At 54.4% G+C, this 27,636-nt stretch overlaps 2 protein-coding genes across 9 annotated transcripts in view; one reads left to right on the top strand and one right to left on the bottom strand.

The window, feature by feature from the left end:
- Window positions 1–17,896, top strand: SUN2 (Sad1 and UNC84 domain containing 2). 6 transcript variants are annotated; one of them, XM_058308814.2, is made up of 18 exons: window positions 1–171; window positions 2,957–3,117; window positions 3,911–4,101; window positions 4,347–4,484; window positions 4,952–5,047; window positions 5,427–5,520; window positions 6,440–6,510; window positions 8,267–8,394; window positions 10,525–10,779; window positions 11,062–11,139; window positions 11,551–11,594; window positions 12,099–12,264; window positions 12,586–12,807; window positions 13,498–13,582; window positions 13,964–14,079; window positions 14,242–14,409; window positions 14,702–14,794; window positions 16,312–17,896. In XM_058308814.2, exons 2-18 carry the CDS (start codon window positions 2,993–2,995, stop codon window positions 16,423–16,425), a joined length of 2,184 nt encoding a protein of 727 aa, XP_058164797.1. In that variant the 5' UTR covers window positions 1–171; window positions 2,957–2,992; the 3' UTR covers window positions 16,426–17,896. The 6 variants fall into 6 exon arrangements, with proteins under 6 accessions (XP_058164797.1, XP_023445747.1, XP_004447914.1 ...); XM_023589979.3 differs by lacking the exon at window positions 1–171 and adding an exon at window positions 450–716; XM_004447857.5 differs by lacking the exon at window positions 1–171 and adding an exon at window positions 866–1,099.
- GTPBP1 (GTP binding protein 1) overlaps window positions 16,309–27,636 on the bottom strand; it is a 37,564-nt gene continuing 26,236 nt past the window's right edge. For 2 of the 3 annotated variants that reach the window (XM_071219066.1, XM_004447860.5), the window contains one exon: window positions 16,309–21,912. In XM_071219066.1, coding sequence (XP_071075167.1) covers window positions 21,820–21,912 — 93 coding nt within the window. In that variant the 3' untranslated portion in view covers window positions 16,309–21,819. The remainder of the gene's footprint in view (window positions 21,913–27,636) is intronic. The other variant, XR_009188363.2, reaches the window with a different exon arrangement.

Below are 27,636 nucleotides of genomic sequence, written 5' to 3'. Positions count from 1 at the left end.
ACCCCGCCACGCGCCGCCGGCCCCACTCGCGCCGCGCGGGCCTCGGGGGCCGCATTGTCCGCCGCCGCCCCGCCTCGCCGCCGGCCTGCGCTCGCGGGACTCGGGCCCGCGGAAGGGGGCGCGGCCGGCCTCGGACGCCCCCGGCCCCGCAGCGAGGAGCCGCGGCAGCAGGTACCGGCCGCCGGGGGGCGCGCGGGGCGAGGGGCGCGGGCCTGGGCCCGGCCTGGCCCCGCGGTCGCGGTCGGGGCCTGGTGCCTGCCCTCCCGGCCGGCCTGGGCCGGGCGCCCCGCCGGGGGCCGAGCCGAGCGCGCAGCGCCGAGGGCCGCGCCGAGGCCGGCCGCCCTGACTCACGCCCGGCCGCCGCCCCCGGGCCCCGCGGCCGCACTGGTCAGCCCGGAGGGCGGATGTCTCCGGGCGGGACTTCCCTGGGCAGAGCCTTGGCGGGCGGAGGGGACCCGCGAGCCGGCGGCCCCAGGCCGGCCCGGGGCTGCGCCCGCGTCGCGCGTGCCAAGCCGGCGGTGCCCGGGCGCAGGCGGTTCTCCGCCTCTGCCCCGCCTGTCGGAACGCCGGGAACAGGCTGCGGGAGGAAGGTCCATTTTGTTCAGTTCTAAAATAAAACCCAAACACGGGGGGGCGGGGCTGTGACTTAGCGCCCAGAGCCGGGAAAGAGGAACCTGGGGAAAATCTCCGCAGGTTCGGCCCCCGGGGAATGAAAGGTGAGGGCGCTTAGGCCCCCGGACGTTGTCCAGGTCCCCACGAGGGACTGCAGTGTGAAAATGCCCGGGAGTGGAAATGTCACGTGGAAAATGCCCAGGATCTAGGCTGCGTGTGACGATTGGATGGCTACGGCGATCTGCTGGCGGCCAGGGGGAGGGGCGAGGCTCCTTTAGAAAAGGCTGCGATTCGGCCCAGAAGCGGGGAGGGACTTTTGTCCCCCACCCAGCGGTTTTAGGTGAGGGTTTCTTAACTGGGAGAGGGCGGTTGAGGAAACGGAGCGTCCGTTCAGGTATGCAAACGATTTGGGCTCCTAGAAAGGCTCCACTCTCGTTTGGGAGGAAGGGGCCCTGACCTTTGTCATCTTGTGAAACCCAGAGAAAAGGTAAAGACCTTCCGCTTTCTCTGCGTGACTGTTTTGTGATACCAGGACCCTAAGGGAAAGACTCAGAGGCATCTGGCAGAGGGTGGAGGTGGGTGCTGACAGTTTTCTGGGGCCCGGCAGACCTCTTAGAGAATATGTAGCTTCTTGCACAGGGGCAGCTTGGGTACTGTGTAAACGTGTTGCTTTGTTTCTGCCCCAGGGCAGAGGCTTCATCCATTTTGGCAGGGCAAGGGTTAAGAGGAGGAGCCGTGGGTGGGCATCTAGAATTTTCAGGTGGGGGGGGGGTGCAGAAGTGGGTGGGATTACCATATAAGGAAAGGAACAAAAAATACATGGAGGACAGTTTCCTGCTTTTGCTACTACCAGTCTGTCTCTTTACCAACACTGGCCAAGCCTGGGGAGGGCTGCCAGGTGGGTATCCTACCTGGGAAGGTGCCAGTAAGACCAAGGCATGAGCCTGCTTGTTTTTCAGAGGAGGACTTTCTAGACTTCACCAGCTGGACTAACCAGACCTTCTGGTTTCCACCGTCTGGGTTGTGTTGTGTTAGAGCCTCTGCCCCCCACACAACGTGGAGAACTAGTTATTTGAGCATCAACCAGGAATATTAGAAGGGATAAGAAGTCACAAATGGTCTCTTGTGAGGTCTAGGATATAAAAATATAATAATGACTCTATTGGGCGGGTGGCATTTCGGCTTCAGTCATTGCACTGCAACTCAATCCTTATGCCTTTAGCTAGATGTGCTGCTTGAGTTGGATTTCTGTGGACATGGCAGATGAAACGTCTGGTGCCGTAGTCCAGGCCCCTCATGGCTGGCAGGCAGAGGGGCTCAACTGAGATTGCTCACCAGGTTTTTCACTCTGACCCCCTGTGTGCCCTTATTAGCAATCACAAAGCCTCGTTCCCCCCACGTCGTGGGAGCGCAGTCAAGCCCAGACCTTACACAGCCTTGTTCAGAGCTTATTTGGGGCTATAAGAAATTCTCGTTGGGGATACACTGCCCATTCCCCAGCCGACTTGGAAACGTTACGGTGGACTGGAAAGCCCCAGGCCCTGCCACCTGTAAGGTCCGAGCCCAAGTCCCGGCCCTGTCACTGGTGCGCTGAGTGACCGTGGGCAACTTAACTGGTTTCCTCAGTGCCCTGTTTCTCCCTGGTAAAATGGGAGTAATGACAGCTACCTGGCTCGCCGGGGTGGGAAACGGGCTCACAGAGTATTTCATGCTCGTCATATGAAGATGCACAGCTACCGCAGGCCCGGATGTGCGGAGGAAGTATAGATTTGCAGCACTGTCGGGGTGGGTGGGGCATATGGAGGAAGGTCTTCTGGGACCAAGGTTTGATTGGGGCCCTGAATCAACATGCGCAAAGGGAAAGGAAGGTGCATCCCACCTAGGGGAAGCAGCATGAGTGAGAAGGGCCACAGCTCGAGGGAGTGGGTGGCAGGGTGGGCTGGCTGGCCTGGAGGGTCTGGGCAGGGTGACACCCAGCCAGGTCACTCGATGAGCGTTTCTCAGATGCCTGCCATGTGCCAGATTCTCCGCTAGTGCCAAAAGTATAGAGTCGAAGGAGACCCAATTCTGGTGCTCAAGGAGCTCAGAGTCGAGAAGACAGACAAGTAAAACGAAAAATTACAAAACCTGGGTGGGCTCTAGGAAAGAGCTTCCCCGGGCGGTGAGCGAGCGCGGAGGCAGGACAGGTGGCGCTTACTAAATGCCCGCAGCTCAGGGGGCTGTCTGGGTTGTACGAATAGGGAGGCAGCCTGTCCTCAGCTGCGAGGCAATCCCTCTGTCTCCTCTGGGAAGGGGCTGGAGGGCAGCCCCACGCTTCACGCCTTGCTCTGCTTTCCCTCCCCAGAGTCTCCGGTGGAAGCATCCACGTCCCACCCCAGCCATGTCTCGACGAAGCCAGCGCCTCACGCGCTACTCCCAGGGTGACGACGACGGGGGCAGCAGCAGCAGCGGAGGGAGCTCAGTGATGGGGGGCCAGAGCACCCTGTTTAAAGACGGTCCTCTCAGGTAGGCGCCCGAGCGACCTCCCCAGGCCGGGGCAGCCCAGCCCCTGCGGGCGGCAGCTGGGCACAGAGCAGCCCCCTGACGACGTCCCTCGGCGGCGCCCTCCTGTGGCCGCTTTCTGTGGGCAGAGATCAGATGCGCATGGCCCGGCCAGGGGGATTCTTCCTGGATTCACCCCGTTAGGAATCCAGCGCCCAGGCTGCGTCCTCTCCCCCTGGAGCCAGTGCTGCTGCCCTCGTGTTCAGAGAACAGGAAGTGGGGAGAGGCAGCTGCAGGCGACAGCCAGGCCGGAAGCCCTGAAACTGCAGGCTGGGCCCGCAGGAACCCCATCTGCTGGGGGCGGGCGCGGCTGCCTGACCTTCCTCCCGGGCCCTGCCCGCGGGGCGCGCTGTCTGTGGGTCCTCCCCAGCTGGCCGGCAAAGCAGCAAGGAGAGGAACAGGTGGTGGCGGGGGGTACCCAGAAACTAGGGCGAAGGCAGGCACCCTCCTCGTCGCCCGGGAGGACGGGTCAGGCTTGTCTGGGTTCTCAGTGGGCTGTTGAAATGACTCATCCCTGAAGAAGCGTGGGGGAATACCGGCTTTCAAGTTCGAGGGCCCTGGGTGCAAGGCCTGCTCCGTTACTTACTGATGGCTCTGCCTCTCTGCCTGTGGGCCTTAGAGATGTCTGGGTGCAGAGAAAGTACTTGCTCCCTGGACATGGTCCCTGTTGGTTGCGAAAGGTGGCGGGCCTTCCTTGTGCTCCTCGCCTGGCAGAGCGGCAGCCCCCGCCCCTGCCCTCACGGTCAGTCTCCCGCAGGACCGTGAAGAGGAAATCCGGCAGCATGAAGCGCCTCTCCCCGGCGCCGCAGCTCGGCCCCTCCTCCGACACACACACCTCCTACTACAGCGAGTCTGTGGTCAGGGAGTCCTACATAGGCAGCCCACGCGCCGCCGCCCTGGCCAGGAGCGCCATCCTCGAGGACCAGCTGGACGGCGATTCCTACTGGGGTGAGTGTCCGGCTCTTTGTCCTGGGGCTCTGCTTCCTCTGGGCACGCACGGTCCCCCTTTTCCCCCCAAGGGGTTTCCAGGACGGCGCTGGGTCAGGGGAAGGGCCCAGGGTCCTGGGAAGGCCTGGAAGGGCAGCGAGTCCGCTGAGCACCTGGGGCCGTTGAGGTATGGAGGCAGCCTGGTGGGCGCCGTGCCCGGCGTGGGAGAGGCCCCCGTGAGACCGCCCCCTCGCCCCCTTCCCCAGGCGAGGACCTGCGCATGAGGAGGAGGCGGGGCACCGGCGGCTCGGAGAGCAGCAAGGTCAACGGGCTCACGGGGCGCAAGGCCTGCGAGGACTTCCTCGGGTCCTCCTCGGGCTACTCCTCTGAGGATGACTACGCAGGTGGGTGGCGAGGCATCCGCAGGCTCTGGGGAGGCCACCAGGGGAAGCCCGGGGACCCCCCCCCCGACGTCCATGCTCAGGCGTGGCCCCGCGCGATTGCCTGGCCACTTACCTGCCCCCTCCCCAGTGCAGCCCCAGCTCAGCACCTTTGTTTGGGCTCATTTCCAGCATTTTAACATGGGGCTTTACACGTAGTGGGTGCTCAGTAATTATTAGGTAAATGCATGCTCCCTTAGCCTAGTCCTGAGCAGGCAGCGAAGGATTGTCGGTGTGGGGAGGGGTGCGAGTGAGGAGCTCTAGTGGGAGATAAAATGTTGGAAACCCCCTATTTCATGCCTTCAGCAGAGACATTCCCCTAGCTCCCAGGTGCCGGCACGGGGTGCCAGCTCTGCACCCGAGGGAGAAGCCAGTTGAGTCCTGCCGCAACGTGGACTAACCGAGCAGGTTCCCTCTGCCCTTCCCTGCAGGGTACTCGGACCCGGAGCAGCAGTCCTCAGGCTCGGGGCTGGGGAGCGCCGTCTCCCGGGCAGGCTCCTTCCTCTGGATGGTGGCCACCTCTCCAGGTGGGTGCTGGCCACTCTGGGCTCAGCCGGGTCCAGTCTCTACAGCAGTAACTTCTTAACCCTCCTCTCTCGGGGCATCCAACCCAGAACAGAGTGTCCACAGGACCACTGGGGAAAGCTCCTTCTAGAATGATCATTGAGAGCCGAGTGCTGGGGGAGGACCTCACCAGGAAGAGCAGGACAGCCCCAGAACAGACAGGGGCGGGGGTTTAGCCAAACAGGCAGGTGGGAGTGGAGGCCCTGGGCACGCCGGCAGGTTGGTGTTGGGGGTCGGAGCGGGGAGGAAAGACCCCAGATGGTGAGAGCAATGCTCTGAAACTGCCAGCCGCCAGCTGCCTGGCACCGGATGAAGGCCGAGGCTCGCCCATCCCTTTTTCAGGCCGGCTCTTTGGACTTCTCTACTGGTGGGTTGGTACCACCTGGTACCGCCTGACGACAGCCGCCTCCCTGCTGGACGTCTTTGTGCTAACCAGGTCAGTGAGACCCATGAAGTGCCTGAAGCTGTATCCGACCGTTTCTCCAAAGGCTTTCCCAGTGTGCTTGGAGCATGGCTAGTGGGCACGCAGTGGGCGCCCAAGGCCTGTCCCTGCCTGGCAGAGGACAGGACCCATGATGTGTGTTGGCCCCTCCGATTCCCACCTCCAGGGCATATCCTGGGCACAGGCTGTTGCTTCTTGATGCTTCCCTCTAAAGCCCACCCCAGCCCGGCCACTCTCTGATTCCTAGAGGGACCGCTGGCCTTTCCCCTGCGGGGTGGACTTGGACTCTGGCTAAGAAGTGGTGTTTCCTGAAAGTTAAACGTCCCTCTTCACCTGTAGGAACCTAGACCCTCAGTGTTTTCCCACCATGTGCTCAGAAGCCATGGAGAAGCACTGCCTGGGATCTGTGGGTTAGTTCCCAGCCCCTCCGTCAGCAGAACCAGACCTGGGGACTCGTCCCTTGGGCAGAGGCAGGAGGCCTTAGTCCCGGGCAGGACGGGTGCCCACCCAGGCCCAGAAGAGGGCTGAGAATGGCCTCGTGTCACCAGAAAAGTTTTCTCACTTTTCAAAAAATACGAAGTTTGTTGGAGTTACATGTTTGTTTGTTTTTTCATATTTGCTTATTTAGAACACCTCTAGATATGAAAAGTATCGGTTTTTCAAAGTCGTACCATTACTTTTCATAACGTCATAAAATTCACAAAGTCAGAATTGTCCCCATTGCTTCAAGATCTGCAGTAAAGCTCTGTGGCTTCCGTCTGGGCCTGGCGTGGTGAGAAGCTCGAGGAGGTCCCCCTTCAGCTCTAGTTCAGCACCAGGGACAAACTCGCAGGGTCTTCTGGGGGAGCACGGAGCCCAGGCGCCCTGCGCTAATGCCTCCGTCCTCCCTGTCCTCCCCTCCTGCCGGGCACAGGCGCTTCTCGTCCCTGAGGACCTTCCTGTGGTTCCTGCTGCTGCTGCTGGTCCTGACGTGCCTGACATACGGTGAGCGGCGTGGTCCCTGCTGCAGGGCTGGGAGGAGAGGGCGCTGCTGGGAGGCTGGCGAGCGAGGGCAGGGCCAGGCGAGCAGGGGGCGGCATCAGAGGGGGCCCGGCTCTCCCCGCCTGCGTCCTCCACCGTCGATGCCCACCGTCGATGCCGTGTGGGTTCTCAGGAAGTCCCCGGGGGCTAAAGGGGGACCATCCCCATCGACTGGCCTCGTCTACCTTTGGGTAGCTGCACATGCTGCAGGGCACACCTGGGCAGGCACGCACCCCAGTGCGGGCGTTCTGGGCCAAAAGCAGGGCCTCTGGTGCCTTCACTGGAAGCAGTGGTTTACCTCCTTTCCAAAGCAGGACGTGGTCTGTACGAACTATTTCTACAAAATCAAGGTACATATTTATCTTTAGGATAAAGATAATAAAGTGGCAAAGAGAAATACCACTTTTTATACTAAGAAACTAGTCATTTCAGGATTCTCTGCATTGTTCCAGCCTGTCAGTGGGCTTTCACCTCTTTGCGTAGCTGTCAACATAGCATCTTTTTACTTTTGTGTTCAACATTGATTTGACAGTTTCACATGAATTTTCTTACCTATGTGGGGCACACACAATTTTGATGATGATACCAATTTATAATGAAGGGCCGTGCCTTTTTAGTGGGTTGGTTTTATGGGCTTAGTCCCTGTTCAACTTGCATTTCTTTTATTAAGAGGCGGGTAGAATATTTTTCCAAGCCTGTTTCCTTTCTGTGTTTCCTGTTGCAAGAAAGCGTGTTCCTATGCAGTGGAAATTGGGATACGACAGTAGAGCTGCTCCTTATAACTGTGCAGCGTTCTGGCAGAAGGCGCTTTCCAAGTGGCACCTCAGTTTCGTGTGAGCTCTGCCATAGCCTTGGGGCTTGGTAGCGCTGATGGCATTTTCCCCTCGGGCAGATGCACCTGCAGAGGTGGACAGGCAGAGAGGCTGGGTGGTCCAGGGGGCCTGGCGGGGCCCGCGCCCAGCCCACGATCTGAGGGGCTGTGCATTGTCAGGATTTTACTCTTTCCTGTCTTGTCTCAAGTACTGATGAGGAAAAGGCTCTGTGTCATCGTTCCCTTGTAGATGTCACAACACCTGGGAGGCCATGCGAACCACGGGAACCCTCAGCCAAGATGGCTTTTTCAGTTTCTCTCTCTCTCTCACACACACACAGCTCAGGAACACACACTTCATAAGCAGATGGCCCCTAAAGCCAGCGTATCTCTGTGTGTGGCAGCTCTGGGCTCTTGCTCCGAGGCCTCAAGCAGCCTTTTTTCAGAGAGGGTGGAACATTCTGTTTCAGCAACTTTCTCAACTGTGGCAGCCCATTAGAGTCACCTGGGGAGCTCTGAAAACCCACCTCTGCAGGGGCCACACCCCAGGCCTGTTAACTGACTCTCTGCAGGGTGGGGTCAGCCATGGGGATGTTTTAAAAGTTCCCCAGGTGCTAGCCACACACCGCCAGGGCTGAGCCCCGGATCAGGCCTCCAGCCTCCACCCCTGGTTGCCCCCAGCTGATCACAGCTGTCTGCTCCCTGAAGGCCAAGGGTTGCCACAGGGCTTGGGAACATGAGTATGATCTGCAAGTGTCAGGAAGAAGTTGCTCCTTCTGTCCCTCTTACGTCCTCGGAGAGAAGCACAGCCCCCATGAATGAGGCGGGCTAGAGATAAGCCGCGTTGCAGAGCCATCCTCCCCATCGCCTCCTTGCTCTGGGTAAACCGGCCTCCCCCTCTGTGTGCAGGCGCTTGGTATTTCTACCTTCATGGACTGCAGACAGTCTACCCTGCTGTGCTTTCCTGGTGGGCAGCGAAGGGCAGTGGCAGGCAGCACGAGGTGTGGGAACCCAGAGACTCCACCCCACATTCCCAGGTGAGTGTCAGCATTGTGGGCGCCCAGGAGCTCAGAAACAACTGAGGTGAATGAGAAGGCGACAGGGCTGCCCTCAGCCTGTAGTTGCAGTGGATTTCCCCACCTCCTACCTTGCATACCAAGCTGAAGAGCCGCCACCCAAGCTGGAATGCTGTCTCATCTCCTGGGACACCCCTTTCTCTACTCTTTGGGGTTTGGGGTTGTGGGGGACACACTTGAGGTATGACTCAAAGTTGTGTCCAAACGTTAGTTGCCATTCCTAAGCACAGAAAACAGAAGGAGAAGGAATCAGACACATTGTTTTCTACTTTGTTCCTTTCCAGTGCGCTGTCACAGATATTTGTACATGTATTTCCCTTTTATGTGTAAAGTAATATCCTGCTTGGTTATCTGTTACTACAGATACCCCCCACCCCCAGGTCAGTGGCTTCCCACTACAAGCATCTGGTTAGTGCAGGGGTCCGTGAGTTGACTGGTTGGCTCTTCTCGTCTGGGCAAGGACGGGCAGCTCTTGGCTGGCCCACTCGTGTGTCAGCAGCAGGCCGGCGGATCAGCTGGGAGCTGGCTGCATTGGGCTCCTTGCCTGGGGTGGCTGGGCCCCGGCAGGCCAGCGCTGGTCCATGCTCAAAGCAACTGGGCAGGCTTCCAACAGAGAGCAGAAGCTTCAAGGCCTAGGTTCTGAACAGGCACACTGTCACTGTCCTTTCTGCCCTGTTCTGCTGGCTGAAGCTAATTAGATCCACAGGGACAGGAGACACCACCCTGGACGGAGGAGCTACAAGGCCACCTAGCAGGGGGTGTGGCTAAGGGAGGGGTGAAGGACCAAGTTGAAAAACAGACCAGGCACAGGCTGCACCCTCAAGGAGCCTGCCATCCAGTGGGGGGTGGCAAGTGCACAAATAACCAGACTGGTGTTAACGCAGGCATGTGGTGGCACAGGTGCGAGCCACTTTGTCTCCTAATTATATTGTTTGGACTTGGCTTGCATCCTGCTGAATCACTTTTTTTGGTATCACTTTTTTTTTGAGGTACCAGGGCTGGGGATTGAACCCAGGACCTCGTATGTGGGAAGCCAGTGCTCAACCACTGAGCCACATTGGCTCCCCTGAGTTAGTTTTTTTGTTTCTTTGTTTGTTGTTTGTTTGTTTTAGGAGGCACCAGGAATGGAACCTGAGCCCTCCCATGTGGGAAGCAGGTGCTCAACTACTTGAGCCACATCTGCTCCCTAGTATCACTTTTTTAAAGAGCAGGTGTGGGTTTATAGAACAATCATGTATTATTCCCATATATCACCCTATTATAAACACCTTGTATTGGTGTGGGACATTTGTTACAGCTAATGAAAGCACATTAATATAACTATACTATAACTGTAGTCCATGGTGTAACTTAGGGTTTGGTATCACATTTTAACCACTTATTTTTATGGATATTATTTTCCTGACCATGATCTTATTCCACAAAATAATGACATATTCCATCATCTTTAACTTTCCCTTTTAATCATTAAAGGCAGTTCAGTGTAATTCAGTTTCAGAACCACCTTTTATGTAGTAACAAGGGAGAGGTAAATACTGAATATATCTTCGCCCTTCCTTACATTTACATAAAAACACGAATAAAAATCGTCACCTGGTTTTGGAGGGGTCATGCTGAGACAGGTGGGCAGATGGGGGATGGCTTTTTGTTGTTTGAATCGTGCAAGTGCATTGCCTATTGAAAAAATGAATTTTTGAAAGACGCAATCTCTGCTCTCAATAGGCCCCTGTCCTGTAACTGATAGTGACAAATGGTCGTTTATAATTTCTCTTGGCAGAGATTTTGTTGTTAAGCCAACAAGGTTCTCAAAATTCATGACCCACAATGAGATGTCACCCTTAGGTCGGCGCGGGGCGGCGCGGGGCCGCGTACGCCCCAGCGCTGCCTGGCGGGCGCCCGGTGGCTCTCACCCGACCGGCCCTCCTTCAGGGCGGGGCTCGGGAACCCCGCGCCCCGCGCCTCCCCGCGCCCCGCGCCGTTCCCAGCCTCGCTGGGGTTCCTGGGCGTCCCCGGCCTGTGCCGCCTGTGCCCAGCGGGCCGCGTTGGCAGGGAGCCAGCCGACCCACGGGGCCGCGGCTCTCTCCGGAGCAGGTGGAGCAGCGCCTGGTGTCCCGGGTGCACGCCCTGGAGCGGCGCCTGGAAGCGCTGGCGGCCGAGTTTTCCTCCAGCTGGCAGAAGGAGGCGCTGCGCCTGGAGCGCCTGGAGCTGCGGCAGGGGGCCTCGGGCCAGGGCGGCGGCGGCGGCCTGAGCCACGAGGACACCCTGGGGCTCCTGGAAGGGCTGGTGAGCCGCCGCGAGGCGGCGCTGAAGGACGACCTCCGCAAGGACGCGGCGGCGCGGCTCCAGGTGCGGAGGGGCGCGTCTGCAGCGTGGGGTGGCGGCGCCCAGGTGCCAGGGCCGGCTCTGCCCCTCGGCGTCTTGACCTTTACCGCAGAGACCCTCATGCGTGCCCCGCAGCGGTGAGGGCGGGATGTAAAGGGGGGCCCCGCGCAGCCGAGAGCCGTGTCCCGGGACCCAGGAAGCCTGCAGCAGGAAGGCCTGGGTTTGAATTCCAGCTGTCCTGCTTACTGCCCTCAGTGGCCCTCCAAGCGTGGGGCCGTAATGTCGAGTCTCTGTCGTGTCTGACAGGAAGAACTGGCCACCCTGCGAGCAGAACACCAGCAAGACTTAGAAGACCTCTTCAAGAAGATCGTCCAGGCTTCCCAGGTCCGTGGGCGTGGGCGGGGGCGCCCGCTTGGGGCCTACAGTGGGGTCCTGACCCAATTCCATATCTGTTCCTGAAACAACGCTCCCGTGGAGCCCTGGACCCTGCTTGAAAGTAGAGCAGGGCGGAAGGGGGGTGCAGGGACGCTTGCCGGGGACTCCCGGGGGCACTGGAGAACAGGAAAGCCCCTTTCCAAGGGCTCCTTGTGCCGGAGGTGGCGTGCTGAGACGCCTGGGTGCATCGGACCTGGGGGAGGCACTCAGGGGGACTGTGACCGCGAGGCTAGTTGAAGTTTGCGGCAGGAGTCGGGGGCCACTGGGCAGAGGTGTGGGTAAGCCAAGACCTAACAGAGCAGATCCCACTCTGGGAGCAGATTTCTCGGAGCTTCACGTTTTGACTTTCTCCCTTCACAGGAATCTGAGGCTCGTCTCCAGCAGCTGAAGTCAGAGTGGCAGAGGTAATGGGCACTGCCCTCTGACCCACGCCTGTTCCTCCCCTCTCCCCTCCTCCACCTCCCCAGGCAGGTTGGGAAGCAGAGCCCCAGAGTAGAGTTGTGATTGTGTCTCCAGGCAGAGAGGGAGATGGTAGAAACTTAGCTCCAGAGCAACTGCTTCCACTTGTCTCTGCAGTGCAGGGGTGGCTGGGGTGAAAGGGTTGGCCGATGGTGGGAGGTTGGTGCTGCAACAGGATTGGGACCCAGGGGCTCATTTCTAGGACACACCTTATCCTCTGCACAGCTCTGCCCTTCCCAGGGCACCTAGGCAGCTGGACAGGCCCTACGCTGGAATCTGGGCATGTTACAGCCTTGCTCCATTTCGCATTCATGCATGGTGGTGGGCACACATCCTCAGCTCAGGAGCCAACTTGGGGGATTCCCTTTTTATTCCTTGGCATGGATTTATCTTCTCAAAAAAAAAAAAATCATCTTTGGCTTACTCTTCTCTTCTCCCTTTGGGATTAGGCTAACGCAGGAATCCTTCCGGGAGAACTCCATGAAGGAGCTGGGGCGGCTGGAGGGCCAGCTGGCGGGCCTGCGGCAGGAGCTGGCAGCCCTGGCCCTCCGGCAGAGCTCGGTGGCAGACCAAGTGGGCCTGCTAAGCCCGCAGATCCAGGCTGTGCGGGATGACGTGAGTTGGAACTGTCAGCGTTCCCTGAGACCATCCACCTCAGGATGCCCCACAGCCTGTTATTCCCACGAGATAGTCCCGTGTACTTGGCACGAGTACACTGCCAGCTTTCGGTGGCAGTTCTTCCTGCTGTCCTGCCGATACTCTAGCCCCTTCCCATGTAGCCCGTGGCAGGCTTGTGCTGTCCCTACTCTGCAGGCTCGGACTCCTTCCTTTCCCCTTTCCCCGGGCTATGCCCAGCCCTTCCCAGGGCCCTGGGCCTGCCCTAGCCAGGACCTGCTGTTCCTGAAACACCTGGAATGAGCCTTTCTTGGCCCCTAGGTGGAGTCTCAGTTCCCTGCGTGGATCAGTCAGTTTCTTCTCCAAGGTGGGGCAACCCGCTCTGGGCTCCTTCAGCAAGAGGAGATGCACGCTCAGCTTCAAGAACTGGAGAACAAAATCCTTGCCCATGTGAAAGAGATGCAGGGCAAGTCAGCCAGGGAGGCTGCAGCCACCCTGGGACTGACGCTGCAGCAGGAAGGCGTGATTGGGGTGTCTGAGGAGGTGAGGTCCCTCCGACACACACCCACTGCCCTCCTCCTTGGGAACTGTATTAGTCAGCCAAAGGGGTGCTGATGCAAAATAGCAGAAATTGGTTGGTTTTCATAAAGGATATTTATTTGGGGTCGGAGCTTACAGATACCAGCCCATAAGCGTAAGTTACTTCCCTCACCAAAGTCTATTTTCACGTGTGGGAGCAAGATGGTTACTGACATCTGCGAGGGTTCAGGCTTCCTGGGTTCCTCTCTTCCTGGGGCTTACTTCTGTTACTTCCCGGGGCTCCAGCTTAAGGCTTCAGTATCCAACTCAAACATCAAAACTCCATTAAGAACCCTCAACTCTGTTCTTTGCCATGCCTTTTATCGTGAGTCCCCACTCTTTGGTCCCCAGCCCTAATCATAACTCAATCATACCCAGGTCCAGATCAGATTACAAACATAATCCAATATCTATTTTTGGAATTCATAACCATAGCAAACTGCTACAGGAACCACAGACCCTTGGTATGTTCTGGGGCCTCAGGGCCATGCAGGAAGCTTGGATGCCTGCTTTGGTGCTGGTGTGGGTGGGTACGCGTGTCTGGACAGCCCAGCTCCAGAGAACCCAGTGTGGTGTGACAGCTGAGGCTTCAGCCCTTGGTTCCCTTGCCTCCCCCCACCCCGTGACTCAGCATCTCCTCCTCCTGTGCTGCAGCAGGTGCACCAGATCGTACACCAGGCCCTGAAGCGATACAGCGAGGACCGCATTGGGATGGTGGACTATGCCCTGGAATCAGGAGGTGGGCTGCTCACGTCTCGGCCTCGCCCTGTTCCCGGGCTGGTTAGCTCCCGGTAGCAGTCGTGGCCGCAGTGGTGCTAGGCAGGCAGGGCTGGAGATCAGCAGAAATCCACCAGCCTAGAGCTTCCAAAAGGCAGCCATAGTCATGGGCATTGGGAGGCACCGAGCACCATCCTGCCAGGGTGGGTCTTGGTAAGGTCTGAGGGTGGCACTGGGCTGTCTTTGTCCTCAGAGAGAAGGACAAGAGCAGCCCCTGCTCTGGCCGCTTCTGCCCTTCAAGCCAGGGGCACCCTTAGCTGGCAACCTGAACCGGTGGTCTAAGTCTTCCTCCCCTCTGGTGTCCAGGCCCCAGGTGCCCATTTTGTCATCCCTCCTGTTTTAGGGGCCAGTGTTATAAGTACCCGCTGTTCCGAGACCTATGAAACCAAGACGGCCCTCCTCAGCCTCTTTGGCATCCCCCTGTGGTACCACTCGCAGTCACCCCGAGTCATTCTCCAGGTAGGCAGCAAACAAGGCCCACACCGAGTTGTCCCTGCTCTCATCCACATGGCTGTGACTCCCTGCCACCAGTCAGCAGCTGTCCTGAGTCAGCGAGAGCGGGCTCAGGGTGGGTTCTCCTTGTTGGCATCACCACCCTGACGTGACTTTCCTCCCCTCCAGCCAGATGTGCACCCAGGCAACTGCTGGGCCTTTCAGGGGCCGCAGGGCTTTGCAGTAGTCCGCCTTTCTGCCCGCATCCGCCCCACTGCTGTCACCCTGGAGCATGTGCCCAGGTCCTTGTCGCCTAACAGCACCATCTCCAGTGCCCCCAAGGACTTTGCCATCTTTGTGAGTATCTGACTGGGGAGGTGCGGGGAGGGCAGTGGGGCTGTGGGAAGGTCTCATGGTCCCCTCTTCTTGGTATAAAGTTGGTGTCTCGCTGGAGCGGTAGAACCAGGGGGAGAGAGAAAGTGGCCAGGAATCCTTTCCTGAATTCAGTGCTCAGACCCCCTCCAGTCCTGCAGAGGCTGGGCCTGATCCGCGAAGGTGTGAGGGGACAAGTGTGGGACTTTGAGAGGGAAGGAAGCATGTGTCACCGCCACCCAGGCTTCTTCCCTCATCCCTGTGCTCTCTTCGGCAGGGGTTTGATGAAGACCTCCAGCAGGAGGGGACGCTCCTAGGGAAGTTCACCTACGACCAGGATGGGGAGCCCATCCAGACGTTTTATTTTCAGGTCAGGATTCGGTTATGCCAACGGAAACCATATTCACCTTTTCACACGTTCTGCTCATGTTTTCTGGGCACTTACTCTGTGGCAGGCCCTGAGCTAGGTACAGGGGACTCAGGGAGAGAAGATGTAGCCCCTGCCCCTCCAGGTACAGACCCCGAGCAGACTCCCAAATAGGGTGTGCTAAGTGCCATGTGGACACAGCACGGGCTGGGGCCCTCCAGTGGGCAGTGTCAGGGAGGTTTTCCGGAAGAGGCCCCCAAGGTGAGTTTTATGGAAAAAGGGTAGAGTTGCCGAGTGCAGACAACTGGGGAGGCGTGCCAGGAGAAAGTAGCCCTTGCTGAGGCGGCGGGTGCAGCCCCCAGTGCAGCGCGGGCATCAGGCCTCCTGGGTACTTGTTAGAAAGGCGGCTTCCCAGTCTCCAATGCAGGGGAGGCAGAATCCTTAGGGCAAATGGGATCCAGGACTCTGCGTTTTAACCAACCACCCTGCTGAATCAGATCCAGGTGCCAGAGGACCACACTAGAAACCCAGGTGTGAGGAGCTGGGGGTGGGGCCTTGTGGGCACAGCAGGAAGAGAAGCTGGCAAGAGGCACGTCTGGCTACCAGGCCAAAGAATTCCAACCCTTGGGGACATGGGAGGGGTATGGTATAGTATAGTCATGTTTTTAGGCAGAGAAAACGACAAGGTGGCGTATTCTAGAAAGGTCCCTGTGATGACATGTAAATGAACCGAAGGGTGGGTCTAGAGACAGACCAGTCAGGAAATGGTCACAGTAAAGCAAGCTGGAGAGGGTGTGGAGGGAGGGCCTGATGGGGGCAGGCTAGAGGGGCATGACGTGGCCCCAGGCTCGGGTGCGGTGGAGCTGGCGGTGCCTGTGAGACGGTGCCTGTGAGACGGCTGGTGGGGAGCTCGGCGTGCCGCCCGAGAGCTGGTGCTGAGCCCTGGGAGTGGCTGGGGTTCCTCGGGATGCCGTGCAGGCCAGGCCCAGCCAGCCCAGCTTTTGAGAGATGGTGGAGGACAAGAGGCTGTGTAGGAAAGGCCAGGAGAGGACTAGGGTATGAGATTCGCTCCAAAAGCTGGCTCAAAAAGTATGGCTTTTTAAGCATAGAGGACAGAAGCATGATAGGAACATGAGAAAGTAAAGGAGAAATTCTGCTTAACTCAGAGCACAGGAATTCTTTAACACGATCATCAAACATTCAACAAAAGTAGTTCCATCCATTGATAATACAGTGGCAGAAAAAGCTACTATGACTCCATGATGATTTCTGGTGATTGGTGTTTTTCCCACTTTCAGCAGTCTTCAGTTTTACATGGCCCTAGGACCAGGCCTACTGCAGGCCCGCGTGGGAACGCGAGCCGCTGGGTTCCTGCTCTGTAGTCTGAAGGCAGTGGCTTTTGCGGCCCAGGGAGGAGGGGAGCCACCTGGCCCCCGGGGGTGGGGGTTTAGCCTCCTGCCTTCCCTGTCCGTGAGGTCTTTAAAGGAATCTGCCACTCAACTCCTTTCTCCTCTACCCAGGACCCTACAATGGCCCTGTACCAGGTGGTGGAGCTGCGGATCCTTACTAACTGGGGCCACCCTGAGTACACCTGCATCTACCGCTTCAGGGTGCACGGGGAGCCTGCCCACTAGGCCTTCTTTCTGTGCCTGCTGCCAGCCAGCTGGAAGGTTGGCCCACGTGCCCCCTTCTCTGGAAGTGGGGGAGCAGCACCCTGCCACTTTCTCCACACGCTTGATCAGCCCTCTGACTTCTCCAGGAGCAAGAAAGAAGAGCATCTGGCCCAAGGGAGAAAAGGAAGAATATGCAGGGGCTTTTCCTGGGCAGTGGGCAGCCTGAGGCCATCAGCAGCTCTGGGGGGGTCTCCTTTCATTCTTTGTTCTGCTGTCAGGGCATACATCTGCTTGCCCCTTCTGGAAGGGTGTATATATGTACCATATCACGGGGGTGGCAGAGGCAGGGTAAGAGGTGAACTTACGTGGCTCTGCGAAGGCTGGGTGAAGCCCCAGGCCTCGGTGGAGGGGCTGGCACCCAAGGAGCTGCTGGTGGGAGGTGCGTGAAAGAGCAGTGCCAGAGCTGTAGGTGGGAGGAGCTAGGATCTGGCCCTGGAGGAGCTGCCCCTACCCCAGGCTGGGAAGGGAGGCTTTCTGGGAGGAGGGTGCTCAAGGGACGGATCCTCAGGCAGGAAACACCTGGGCTTCTGTGGCAAAGCTGGTGCCATCAGTCTAGGGAAGCCAGGCCCAAGCCAAGGGCACCTTGTACGCAAGAGAGGGCTGCCCTGTGTAGCTCTGCATGGCCCTGAGGCTGGGGCTAGAACCCATTGCTCCCTGTTCCTGCTAGGGGCCTGCCTGTGCAAGTTTTTCATGTTCCCCCAGAATTTGGGGAACCTGGAACCATCTTTCAGGGCCATTAGCATCTGGGGGCAGGTAGAAAGGTGAACAGGGGACTCCTGGGCTCTCGTGGCCCAGTGACGATGGTGACATTCAGGGTGTCTTGGGAGGTCTGCCTGCACTGTGGGCACTGCCCTACCCCCAAATTAGTGAGGCCCCAATGTGAGGGGCCCTAACCCTCAGGCTGCCCCCTTTGGGCTTTTTCAGCTCTTGCTTCAATTCTGTTTCTTTTCTGGCTTGTTTTCCAGGGGAGGTTGGGGCTGGGAGGGAGGGGGTGAAAGGGGGTACTTTTAGACTTTGCAGGCCCTACTGTATTATGTATATATTTTTCAAGGTCTGTTTTTTAACTGAAAGAAAAGCTAAGGGCTTGAATCCCAGCCCCGTTCTGGGGTTGCTCTGGGTAACCCAGCTGCCAAGAGGGTTTGGGGTTCTGATTGCAGCTGTTACTGGTTCTGGCCTATTGGGAAGGGGGAAGCTGTGCAGGCAGGTGCCTTTGGGTCCTGGGCTGGGCCCCGAATCAGCTCCCGGAAGACAGAGCTGAAAGGAAGTGGAGGCAAGGTCCACCGGCCGGCCTGCAGTCCCTACCCTGCCCAGAGCCAACCAGGTTTTGTTTTGCGCTCTCCTGTCACAAATGCTGCACTATTGGGTCTTAATTTTTTATCTCCAGATTCTAATTTATGCCTATGCAAAAAAAATAAATTATGCCCAGGATTAATGGAGTGTGGTTATTTATCTGACCATCTCCATAGGGACACTGCTCTTGGGAAAATAGAGAATGAATGCTTAGCCAAAACAATGCTCTCCACCCCCAGACTTGTTCCTCAATTTTGGAAACATGGGCCTCCATTTTCACCTCGGCTAAAGCCCAGGCATGATATGAGGATGGGCTACTGTGGTTTCTCTTTCTGGGCTTGGGGCATGGCAGGAAAAAAGAAATATAGTGGTTTTATTAGCTGTCATTGAGATCCCATCATGAAGCCAGTGGCTCTCGCTGCACTTTTAAGCGTGCTTGAGTAGGAGTCAGAAAGTTAACAAGTTTACCTACTGACTGCTTCCACCTTGAGGGTAATATGCTCCTCCTCCATGGGAATGAGGAATCTGCCTCTTGGGCTGCAGCTGGGATGGGACAAGGTGTCACACTGTATAATGCCTCCAAAGGTCCCCTCAGCCAGAATCTGCCAGCTTAGAGGGAATGGGTCCTGACCCTTCCCTACAAATATCTCCCCAGATCTAGTGACTCCACGCAACTGCTCAGAGGTTCCCGAAATGGCCTCTTGCACTTGTACTCACCATGGCAACTGGCTGGGGCTGGTCCTCGTTGCAGCTGAAGAAACAAAGGCAAGAACCTGCTTGGTGTAAGGGGCATGGGGAACAAACTGCCCCAGGAGAGGGCCCTGGGGGGAGGGAAACTCCAGCTCAGGCTTTGAGCAAGTTACAGCCTCTCAGGTCAGTGACCAAAGAAAGAGCTAGTGCTAACCCTGCCTCCTAGCTCCTGCTTACATCACCTCCCTGTTCCACGGAAACATCTCTGCTTCTAGCACCATTTTTTAAAACAAAGGAGCCATCCCCAAGCAGCTCCAGTAAAGAATTCCCTGGAAATTGCCACGTACCACCAGCTGGTGGCTTTGCTTGTCCCCCCCTGGGGCCAGGGCTGTGCTCTCTGCCCCTCCTGGCACACCCCTCACACCATCCACTGTGTGGCATGTCCCTAATCCCAATCACTCTTATGCTTCCCTCTGCGCATTCTCGTTACCTTGCTTCATTCTGGCCAAGGTAGCCACAAGCTGGAGCAGTGGTCCTGACTGTGAACTTGTTTCACTGCATGAAGGGCAGGCCCAGATGTCCCATTCCTCCCTCACGGGCATCCCTCCTGGTAAAACTCCACAAACATTTGCTGCACATACAGAAGGGTAAGGATTTGCATTAGAGATGATCAGATTAACAAATTTATTCTTCATCAACTACAAAAGGGCTGGTGTCTTGTCCCAGATGGGTAGTTGGTGGGCTTAGAACCGGTGGGGACCTTTGGCATCCCTGTTAATGACAATGAAACACTTTTCTCCAATCAGCCCACGCTACCAGGTGGGGGCCTGGTGACCAGAGGTCCAGACTGACCCTCCCTCTGAGGGCAGAGGCTAGCGTGGCTTTCAGAACGGCTTATGAAACTCAAGAAATGGGTTACAGCAAACACTGCCACTCAAAGGAGCTCCAAGAGTTCAATAAGACAAGGACTTGTCTGCTCCTAGAGCCACAGCTAAGCACCACGGAAGCACAACTTCCACAGCACCAGGGGACTGAGAGCGTGAGGGGTGCGAAATGCTGGAGCCCTCCTGCTATGAAGGCACCCACTGGGCAGCAGCCCCTTAGACAGAGCCAGCAAGCAAGAGGGCAAGAGCCAACAAATAGGCAAGGGCAGACTGAGCTGCTGCCAGGGAAAAGCTGAGGGGCAGGGCAGGTGCAGGCATCACTGCTTGCTGGGTGGCACGCTTCCTCTCTCAGCATCCGTTTCCTCCCCTTGAACTGTGGAACGGATGACACCTGCCCCGTACATGGCAGTAATACCAGACCAGGAAACGAGCCCACCTGGTACTGTCCTGGCCACAAAGCAGAAACATGTCAATGCCATGTTTTCTTTTAAGCCTGTTCCCCAATTCTTGGCCCCCACTGTGGACTTGGGAGCTCTGCATCTAGTCCAGAGTCCAGAACGAAGGTATGGCGTTGACAGTATGCAGTGCAGAGACCAGGATGCAGCACCTCCCACATGCCAGGACGCCACGGCAGGGGCTTCCCATATATCCTCTCACTGACTCCTCACGGCAACCCTGAGGTGTGGGGGTCTTGTCTCTTGTACATGAGAAAACAGAGAAGCCTGGTAATTTGCCCTGCATCACACAGCTGGTGGGGAGGAGCCTGGGTTTGAAGCCACATCTGCCGGTTGGGAGGACCTGGGTTCACGCTGCTCAGCCCTGCTCCACTGCCGCCAAGGCTCAAGGGCAGGCAGAGCACTGGTGCTTCTCGAGGCAGCACCTGTGCCTGGAGGGGCTGCTGGGCAGGTACACAACACTACCAGCTTGGAACAGGCTTTTATTCTGTGTACTACTCTGGCCACTCCATGGCCACAGGCCAGTGGTAACTAGAAATCAATAGGGGAAGTGGAGAAGGGACCAGCCGTTGACAAGTAGGGAGAAAAGAGAAAGGCTGGGGACAGGGGAGGCGAGTCTGAGGAAGGACCCAGCCTGCTGGGTGTCTGACCCGACTGGAGAAAGAACAAATCTCAGCCCTTCAGTCCACCCTAAGCTGAGTGCTTCAGTCCAGGCAGACTGCAGAGGTCATGTTGCCATTTCTGGCCCAGGCAGCCCCACCTCCCACCCCAGGCAACAAGTCTTCCAGAATTACTTACTACTCTTTACTGAGCCTGGAAAAGTCTCTCACCAACCCCTACCTGGCACGCCCCATCAGGGCTTCCAGATGTAGCCCAGGCCCTCATTGCTATGCTCCTGAAATGGCTGTGTTGGGGTGACGTGGCCAGGAGGTGGTAAGGAAGGAGGGATTCCAGTCCCAGCCCAGCTCAGAGGAATACCCCCACCACCACCACCACCACCAGAAGGTGCTAGTAAACATGAGGCTGAGCAGGCCCAGAGCACAGTCTGGGTAATCAGTGTTCTGAGGCCCCACAAAATTCAGAGCCAAAGTCCAAGCAGAAGCAACTCCTGGGCAAGGCAAGCATGTTCAGGCTCAGTGGAGCCCGCAGAACCCAAGAGTAGCTGCACCAGCCCAGGAAAACACAGGATTGTCACCAAGGGGAAAGCCCACCAGCTGTCTTTGGGTCAGCGGCAGGGATCAGAGTTGGGGATGGCGAGGGGCCTACAATCCAATCACCCCCCACCTCCCTACCGCCCATCTACAGGTAAAACTTAAAGAGCTTTTGGCATTATCTGTTCTTGGTCTTAAGGGGATAATGTTCCCTTGGGGCAGAGGGAAAAAGAGAAAAAAGGAAGCCACTACTCTCCACCGTGTTAAAACCCTCCAAATCCTAGACCGAGGGCTCCCTGCTCTGGCAGCAGCAAACATTTGAACCTGGGTACCCCTCAGCCCAGAGTCCAGGCTCCACGGAAGGGGCCTCTGAGTTCCGTGAGGAGCAATGGGGATAGGGAAAGAAGGGCACTCCTTCAGCAACTTGACATCCCCTAAAGGCCCTGAGGATTCTCTCACAAGACAGGCAGATGAAAGGACAAGGAGGCAGGCAGGTGGCCAGCCATGGAGGGAGGGAGGAGCGAGACTGGCGCGGCCCTGGCCGGCTAACACTCCCGCGCCTCACACACACACAAACACTCACTAGATAGATTGAGAGATATATAATAAAAAGAATAAAAACTAAGGGCCCAGATGTACAAAAATGTGTGGGTGAGGAGGAAGGCAGGGAATAGGTGGGCGATGGTCAGTCCTCAGCAAGTCTGGCCACCTTCCTTAGCTTATAAATTACAAACCCCTGGAAAACGGGGGTAGGGGAACAGTGAGGGCAGCTCTGGCTGTGGCCTGTGGGGAGGGCGGGTTGCGGTTAGACCTGCTCTGGCCCATCTGTTGGAGCCCTGGCCAGAGGATGAGGATCTCCTGGGTGATGAAGGAACAAGGGAAGATTCAGCAGCCGCTGGCAGGAGTCATACAGGCCCCCTGGGACTTCACCTTGTGGCGCTGGCCTCCCCGTCGACGGCCCCCACTGCTGGGCTTGGCCTGAAAGAGAGAAAGAAGGAACATGGGAAGCACTGGCCCATCGGAAGCAGGGTAGAAAATCAGAGGGGCCGGGCAGCAGAAGGGGGGGTGGGCAGATGAGCAAGCAGGCAGAGTGTCCCAGCCCCAGCCAGGCCACGTCCTTTACAATGTGACCTTGAGCACATCACTTCTCCTCGCTCTGTAAAATGGGGCCAATGTCCACCTCGCTTTCTGGCAGGGTAGGTGGGTCACATGTGATAATGGGATAAGAGGGAGCCGTTCAGACAAGCACAAAGTAGAGCCATTGCCAACAGGGGGAAAGAGAAAGGAGAGACAAACTGGAGGAAAGAATCGAAGGGAGAGAAAGCAGAAAAGACAAATGCAGGCAAAAGCTTCCTTGGCCAAATAGGGGTCAGATGGAGAAAGAGGAGGACATTGGAAAGGGGGATATGAGGGGCACCAGGTCTTTATCAGGCCAGGAGAGAACTCCTGGGGGAGAGAGATGGCAAGAGATGCTGAATGACAATCACATAAAACAGGGCCCAAGGCCACCTGCCATTTGGAAGTGTGCACTGAGTGGGTCCAGGATGACTCTCTAAGGCAGGCAGTGTCTCTCAAACCTTTCAGACTGCTATGGACACAGATGTCACTCACACACTCTTACACACACAAACCATACTCTTACTATGAGAGGGAAACTTGGATATTTTTCTTTTCTACTTCATCAAAACCAAACGCTAGGAAAGTGACATCATGAAGACAGAAGTAAGACATACCTGAGAACATTTTCCCTTAGAGACAACTAAATAAAAACAGCAGATTCAACTCTCTTGGAGCTCTGGAGGATGAGAGAGGCTGAAGAAAGACTCTACAATGAAAACTCAAAACAACAACAAAAAAAACAAAACAAAACAGGAGAGCAGTGTGGACCTGCTAGACTCCCCCCAATATTTGCTCCTAAGTGGTTTAAGAGACTAACAAGCAGCAGCACTCGGGCCCAGGCACCTCCTGCTGTGGTTGCTGCCCACAGAGCCGCCCACAGAAGCGACTTAAGAGTCCCACGCACACCTGGGCATTACAACCCAAGGTCACACAGTCCCAAGGTTAGTGTACATGCAACCTTGTACACCAAGAGATCAGATGACTTGCTTTGGAAACTACTGGCAATCTGGGCATACGTCCAGCCCAGTCCCTGATTGCTGGTGCAACTGAAAAAAAAATCAAGTGTTTCTGAACACTAATCCCACAGTTCTGTGGGTTGGGATCCTCTAATGCAGAAGTTACCAGAGGCAGAATAGCCACATGAAAAAGGAAAACTGAATCACCTAAGGCAAGGCAGACCCAAGGAGTGAAAATGCAGCCCAGAGAGTGGGAGAGAAGGTGAGCTAATCACAACCACTGGGGAGGAAGATTTGTATGAAACCAAGGAGAACAGCTCAGGACTCCCCAAGGAGGAACACAGGAAAGGAAATCCTCTCCTGGAAGGGAAATGATCACACCTAACAGGGCGATCTTATCAGTTACTATGCAGACCCAGGGCAAGAGGGAAGTGCAGAGAGACTTAAGAAAGAAAACCTGAACGGTTAGACACAAGCTGCTCTAAGGATCAGCATTAACTGGGCAAAGCACTGAAGAAAAGCTTGAAGAGAGCCAACCTGCGCCAAAACCATAAGCAAAAGGGAGAAACTGGCTGCCAGGGTTAGCACAGTAAAACAATCAAATGCCCAGACGTAAACAAAAGATCATGAGTCATGCGAAGAAACACAAAGAAATGGCTCAGTCAAGGGAACAAATTAAAACTTCAGAGGAAACAGACAGTGGAACCAATCAAAGACATCCAGTCACATCTTCTAAATCAATTCAAGGAGCTAAAGGAAAATATGGATAGAAATAAACTAAATTTGGATAATGAACTAAAGGATATAAGGAAGATGATGTGAACAAAAAGCAAAATTAGAAAGTTTAAAAAGGAACATAACAAAATTTATGGGAATGAAAAACACAATAATGGAGATTAAAAATACACTAAAGAGAACAGATGTGGCTTGAGCAATTGTGCTCCTGCCTCCCATATGGGAGGTCCGTCCTGGGTTCAGTTTCTGGTGCCTCCTGAAAAAACAAAAACAAAACAACAGGCAAACAAACAAGAAAACCAACTCAGGGAAGCCAATGTGGTTCAGGGGTCAAGCACTGGCTTCCCACATATGAGGTCCTGGGTTCAATCCCCAAACCTGGTACCTCAAAAAAAAGACACAAAACACACACACACATATATAAACACACTAGAGGCCTTCCAATAGCAGATGTGAACAGGCAAAAGAAAGAATCAGTGAACTAGAAGATGGAACAGTCAAAATCATACAACTGAAGAGTAGAGATAAGAATGAAAATGAAAGGGAACAGAGCCTAAGGGACCTGTGGGACAGCATGAAAAAATGTATTATGGGAGTCCCAGAAGAGGAGGAAAAGGAAGAAGGGGTAGAAAGAACATCTGAGGAAATAACAGTAAAAAAATTCCCAAATCTTACTAAAGACAGACACATACTTAGCAAAACATCGAACGCCAAAGATAAAGGGAGAATTCTGAAAGCAGCAAGTAAAAAGCAACTTGTCACATACGAGGGAGCCTCAATAAGACTAAGTGCCAATTTCTCAACAGAAACCACAGAAGGCGGCAATGGTATGACATATTTAAAGTACTGAAAAAGAAAAACTATGAGTCCAAAATCCTTTATCTGGCAAAAACCGTCCTTCAAAAATGAGGGAGAGTTTAAGGCATTCACAGATAAAAACAGCAATAGTTTGTCACCAAGAGACCTACCCTATAAGAAATGTGAAAGCAGTTCTTCAGGTTGAAAAGAAAGGACAGGAGCCAGGCTTGGAGCAATATTAAGAAGTCAAGTCTCTAGTAAAGGTAATTGCATGTGTAAATGCAAAACCCAAGGGTATGTGGGTTAGTACGGTATCTATGTATGTATGTAATTCTATTTTTTATTTATTTTCCTTAAGATTGAAAAAACTAAATAAAAAATAGTATTTCCACATTATGGGCATGAAAGCTATAAAGAGGTAATATCTGGCAAAAACAACTAAATGGGAAATACAGGGGTATAAGAGCAGAGACTGCGTAAGCTACTGAAATTGAGTTGGTACCTATTTGAACAAGCAAATTAAAACTTAGGTTGTTTAATACAAACCCCAGGGTAACCACAAAGAAAATATTTAAAATATATACAGAAATGGAAATGAAAAAGGGATCAATCAGCTCAATCACAAAAGAGCAACTATACCTTAAAAATGGCTGCAATAAGGAAATGAGGGACAAGAAAGATAAAAGACATACAAGAAACAAAGAACAAAATGACTGAAGTAAGTCCTGTCTCATCATTAATTATAATGAATGTAAATGGATTAAACTCCCCAAAAGACACAGCTTGGCAAAATGGATAAGAGACTCACCTTAAACCCAAACAGGTTGAAAGTGAAAGGATAGAAAAAAAATATTCCATGTGAATAGTAATCAAAAAGACCTGGGGTATAGTTCTACTAATATCAGACAAAAATAGACATTAAGGTAAAAAACTGTTATAAGAGACCAAAAATGACATTATATATTAATAAAAGAGTCAATCCACCAAGAAGAAATAACAATCATAAACATTTATGCATCTAACCACAGTGGCCCAAAATACATGAGGCAAACACTGGCAAAACTGAAGGGAGAAATAGATACCTCTATAAGAATAGTTGGAGACCTAAATACATCACTGCCATCAATGGACTGAATATAGACAGAAGATCAGTAAGAAAATGGAGAACCTGAACTCTACTAAAAATGAACTAGACCTAACAAGCATATGTAGAACTTTGCACGCCAAAGTGGGAGAGTTCATATTCTTCTCAAGTACACATGGATCATTATCCAGGTTAAACTAAATGTTAGGTCACAAAGCAAGACTCAAATTTAAAAAGACTGAAATTATACAGATACAAAGCAGCTTCTCTGACAACATGGATGAAGATGGAAATCAATAAGGGGGAGACCTGAAAACCCAAAAATATATGGAAGGTGAACAACACTCTGAAATAACCAATGGGTCAAAGAAGAAATCAGAAGGGAAATCAGGAAATATCTTGAGATGAATAAAAATGAAAACACAATATATCAAAACTTACAGAATGCAGTGAAAGCAGTGCTGAGATGGAAATCTATAACTCTAAATGCTTACGTTAAAAAAGAAGAAAGAGCTCAAATCACAGACCTAACCTCAGACTCGGAGGAATTAGGAAAAGAAATAAACTAAAACCAAAGTGAGTAGAGGAAGGAAATAAAAATAAGAGCAGATGCGTACGAGGAGTGCTGTGCCACATGGGTGCCCCTATGCAGGGGTGCCCATGCACAAGGAACACACCCCATAAGGAGAGCCGTCCTGTGACAAAAAAAAAGCGCAAAACCTGTCCAGGAGTGGCACCGCACACATGGAGAGCTGACGCAGCAAGATGACGCATCAAAAAAGAGACGCAGGTTCCCAGTGCCACCAGATAATGAAAGCAGACGCAGAAGAACATACAGCGAATGGACAGAGAGCAGACGATGGAGGGGGAGAGGGCGGGGAAGGGGAGATAAGTAAATAAAATAAGTCTTTAAAAAAAAAAGCAGAGATAAATGAAATAGTGAATTAAAACAACAGAGAGGGAAGCAGACTTAGCTCAATGGATAGGGCGTCCGCCTACCACATGGGAGGTCCATGGTTCAAACCCAGGGCTTCCCTGACCTGTGTGGAGTTGGCCCATGAGCAATGCTGATGCGCACAAGGGGTGTCATGGCACATAGCGGTGTCCCCTGCGTGAAAGAAAGTTCAGCCTGCCCAGGAGTGGCGGCTGCACACACAGAAAGCTGACGCAGCAAGATGATGCAACAAAAAGAGACACGTTCCTGGTGCCGCTGACAAGAATAGAAGCGGTCACAGAACACACAGTGAATAAATACAAAGAACAGACAACTGGAACGGGTAGGGGGAAGGGGAGAGAAATAAATAAAAAATAAATCTTAAAAAAAAAAAACAACAATAGAAAAAGTGATGTGGCTCAGGCAGTTGGGTACCCGCCTCTCACTTGGGAGGTCCCAGGTTTGGTTCTGATGCCTCCTAAAGAAGAAACAAATACACAACGGGCAAAGACAGTGAACAAACAGATGAGGGAGCTACTAAGGGGCTGGGAACAATAGGGTGAAGAAAAACAGGTGAGAATAACGCTGAACTGAATAAAGCCCACGTGATGCTGCATCCCCACATCCAGCACCCACATCCTGCTGCCACCACCATGCCTGAGAGAAAGGCTGAAGGAGGCATTAAAGGAAATAAAACCAAGGTAAAAGACGAACCACAGAGAAGATCTGCAAGGTTATCAGCTAAACCTATTCCTCCAAAGCCAGAACCTAAGCCTAAGAAGAGAAAAAAGGTACCCAAAGGGAAAAGGGGGAAAACTGGCAAGGATGGGAATAACCCTGCACAAAACGGAGATGCTAAAACAGACCAGGCACGGGAAACTGAAGGTGCTGGGGATGCCAAATGAAGTCTGTGCATTTTTGATAACTATATACTTGTGGTGACTACAGTTTGAAATACATTTTTTAAAGCACGTTTTATAAAGACGCAAAAAAAACCCAAAACACCAAAAACTAGTTATTTGAAAAGATCTCTAAAATTCACAAAACTTCAGCTAGATTGACAAAGAAAAAGAGGG

This window comes from Dasypus novemcinctus, chromosome 12, assembly GCF_030445035.2.
Source record: "Dasypus novemcinctus isolate mDasNov1 chromosome 12, mDasNov1.1.hap2, whole genome shotgun sequence".
Taxonomy (NCBI): domain Eukaryota; kingdom Metazoa; phylum Chordata; class Mammalia; order Cingulata; family Dasypodidae; genus Dasypus; species Dasypus novemcinctus.
This window is presented reverse-complemented; position numbering and strand designations above follow the sequence as displayed.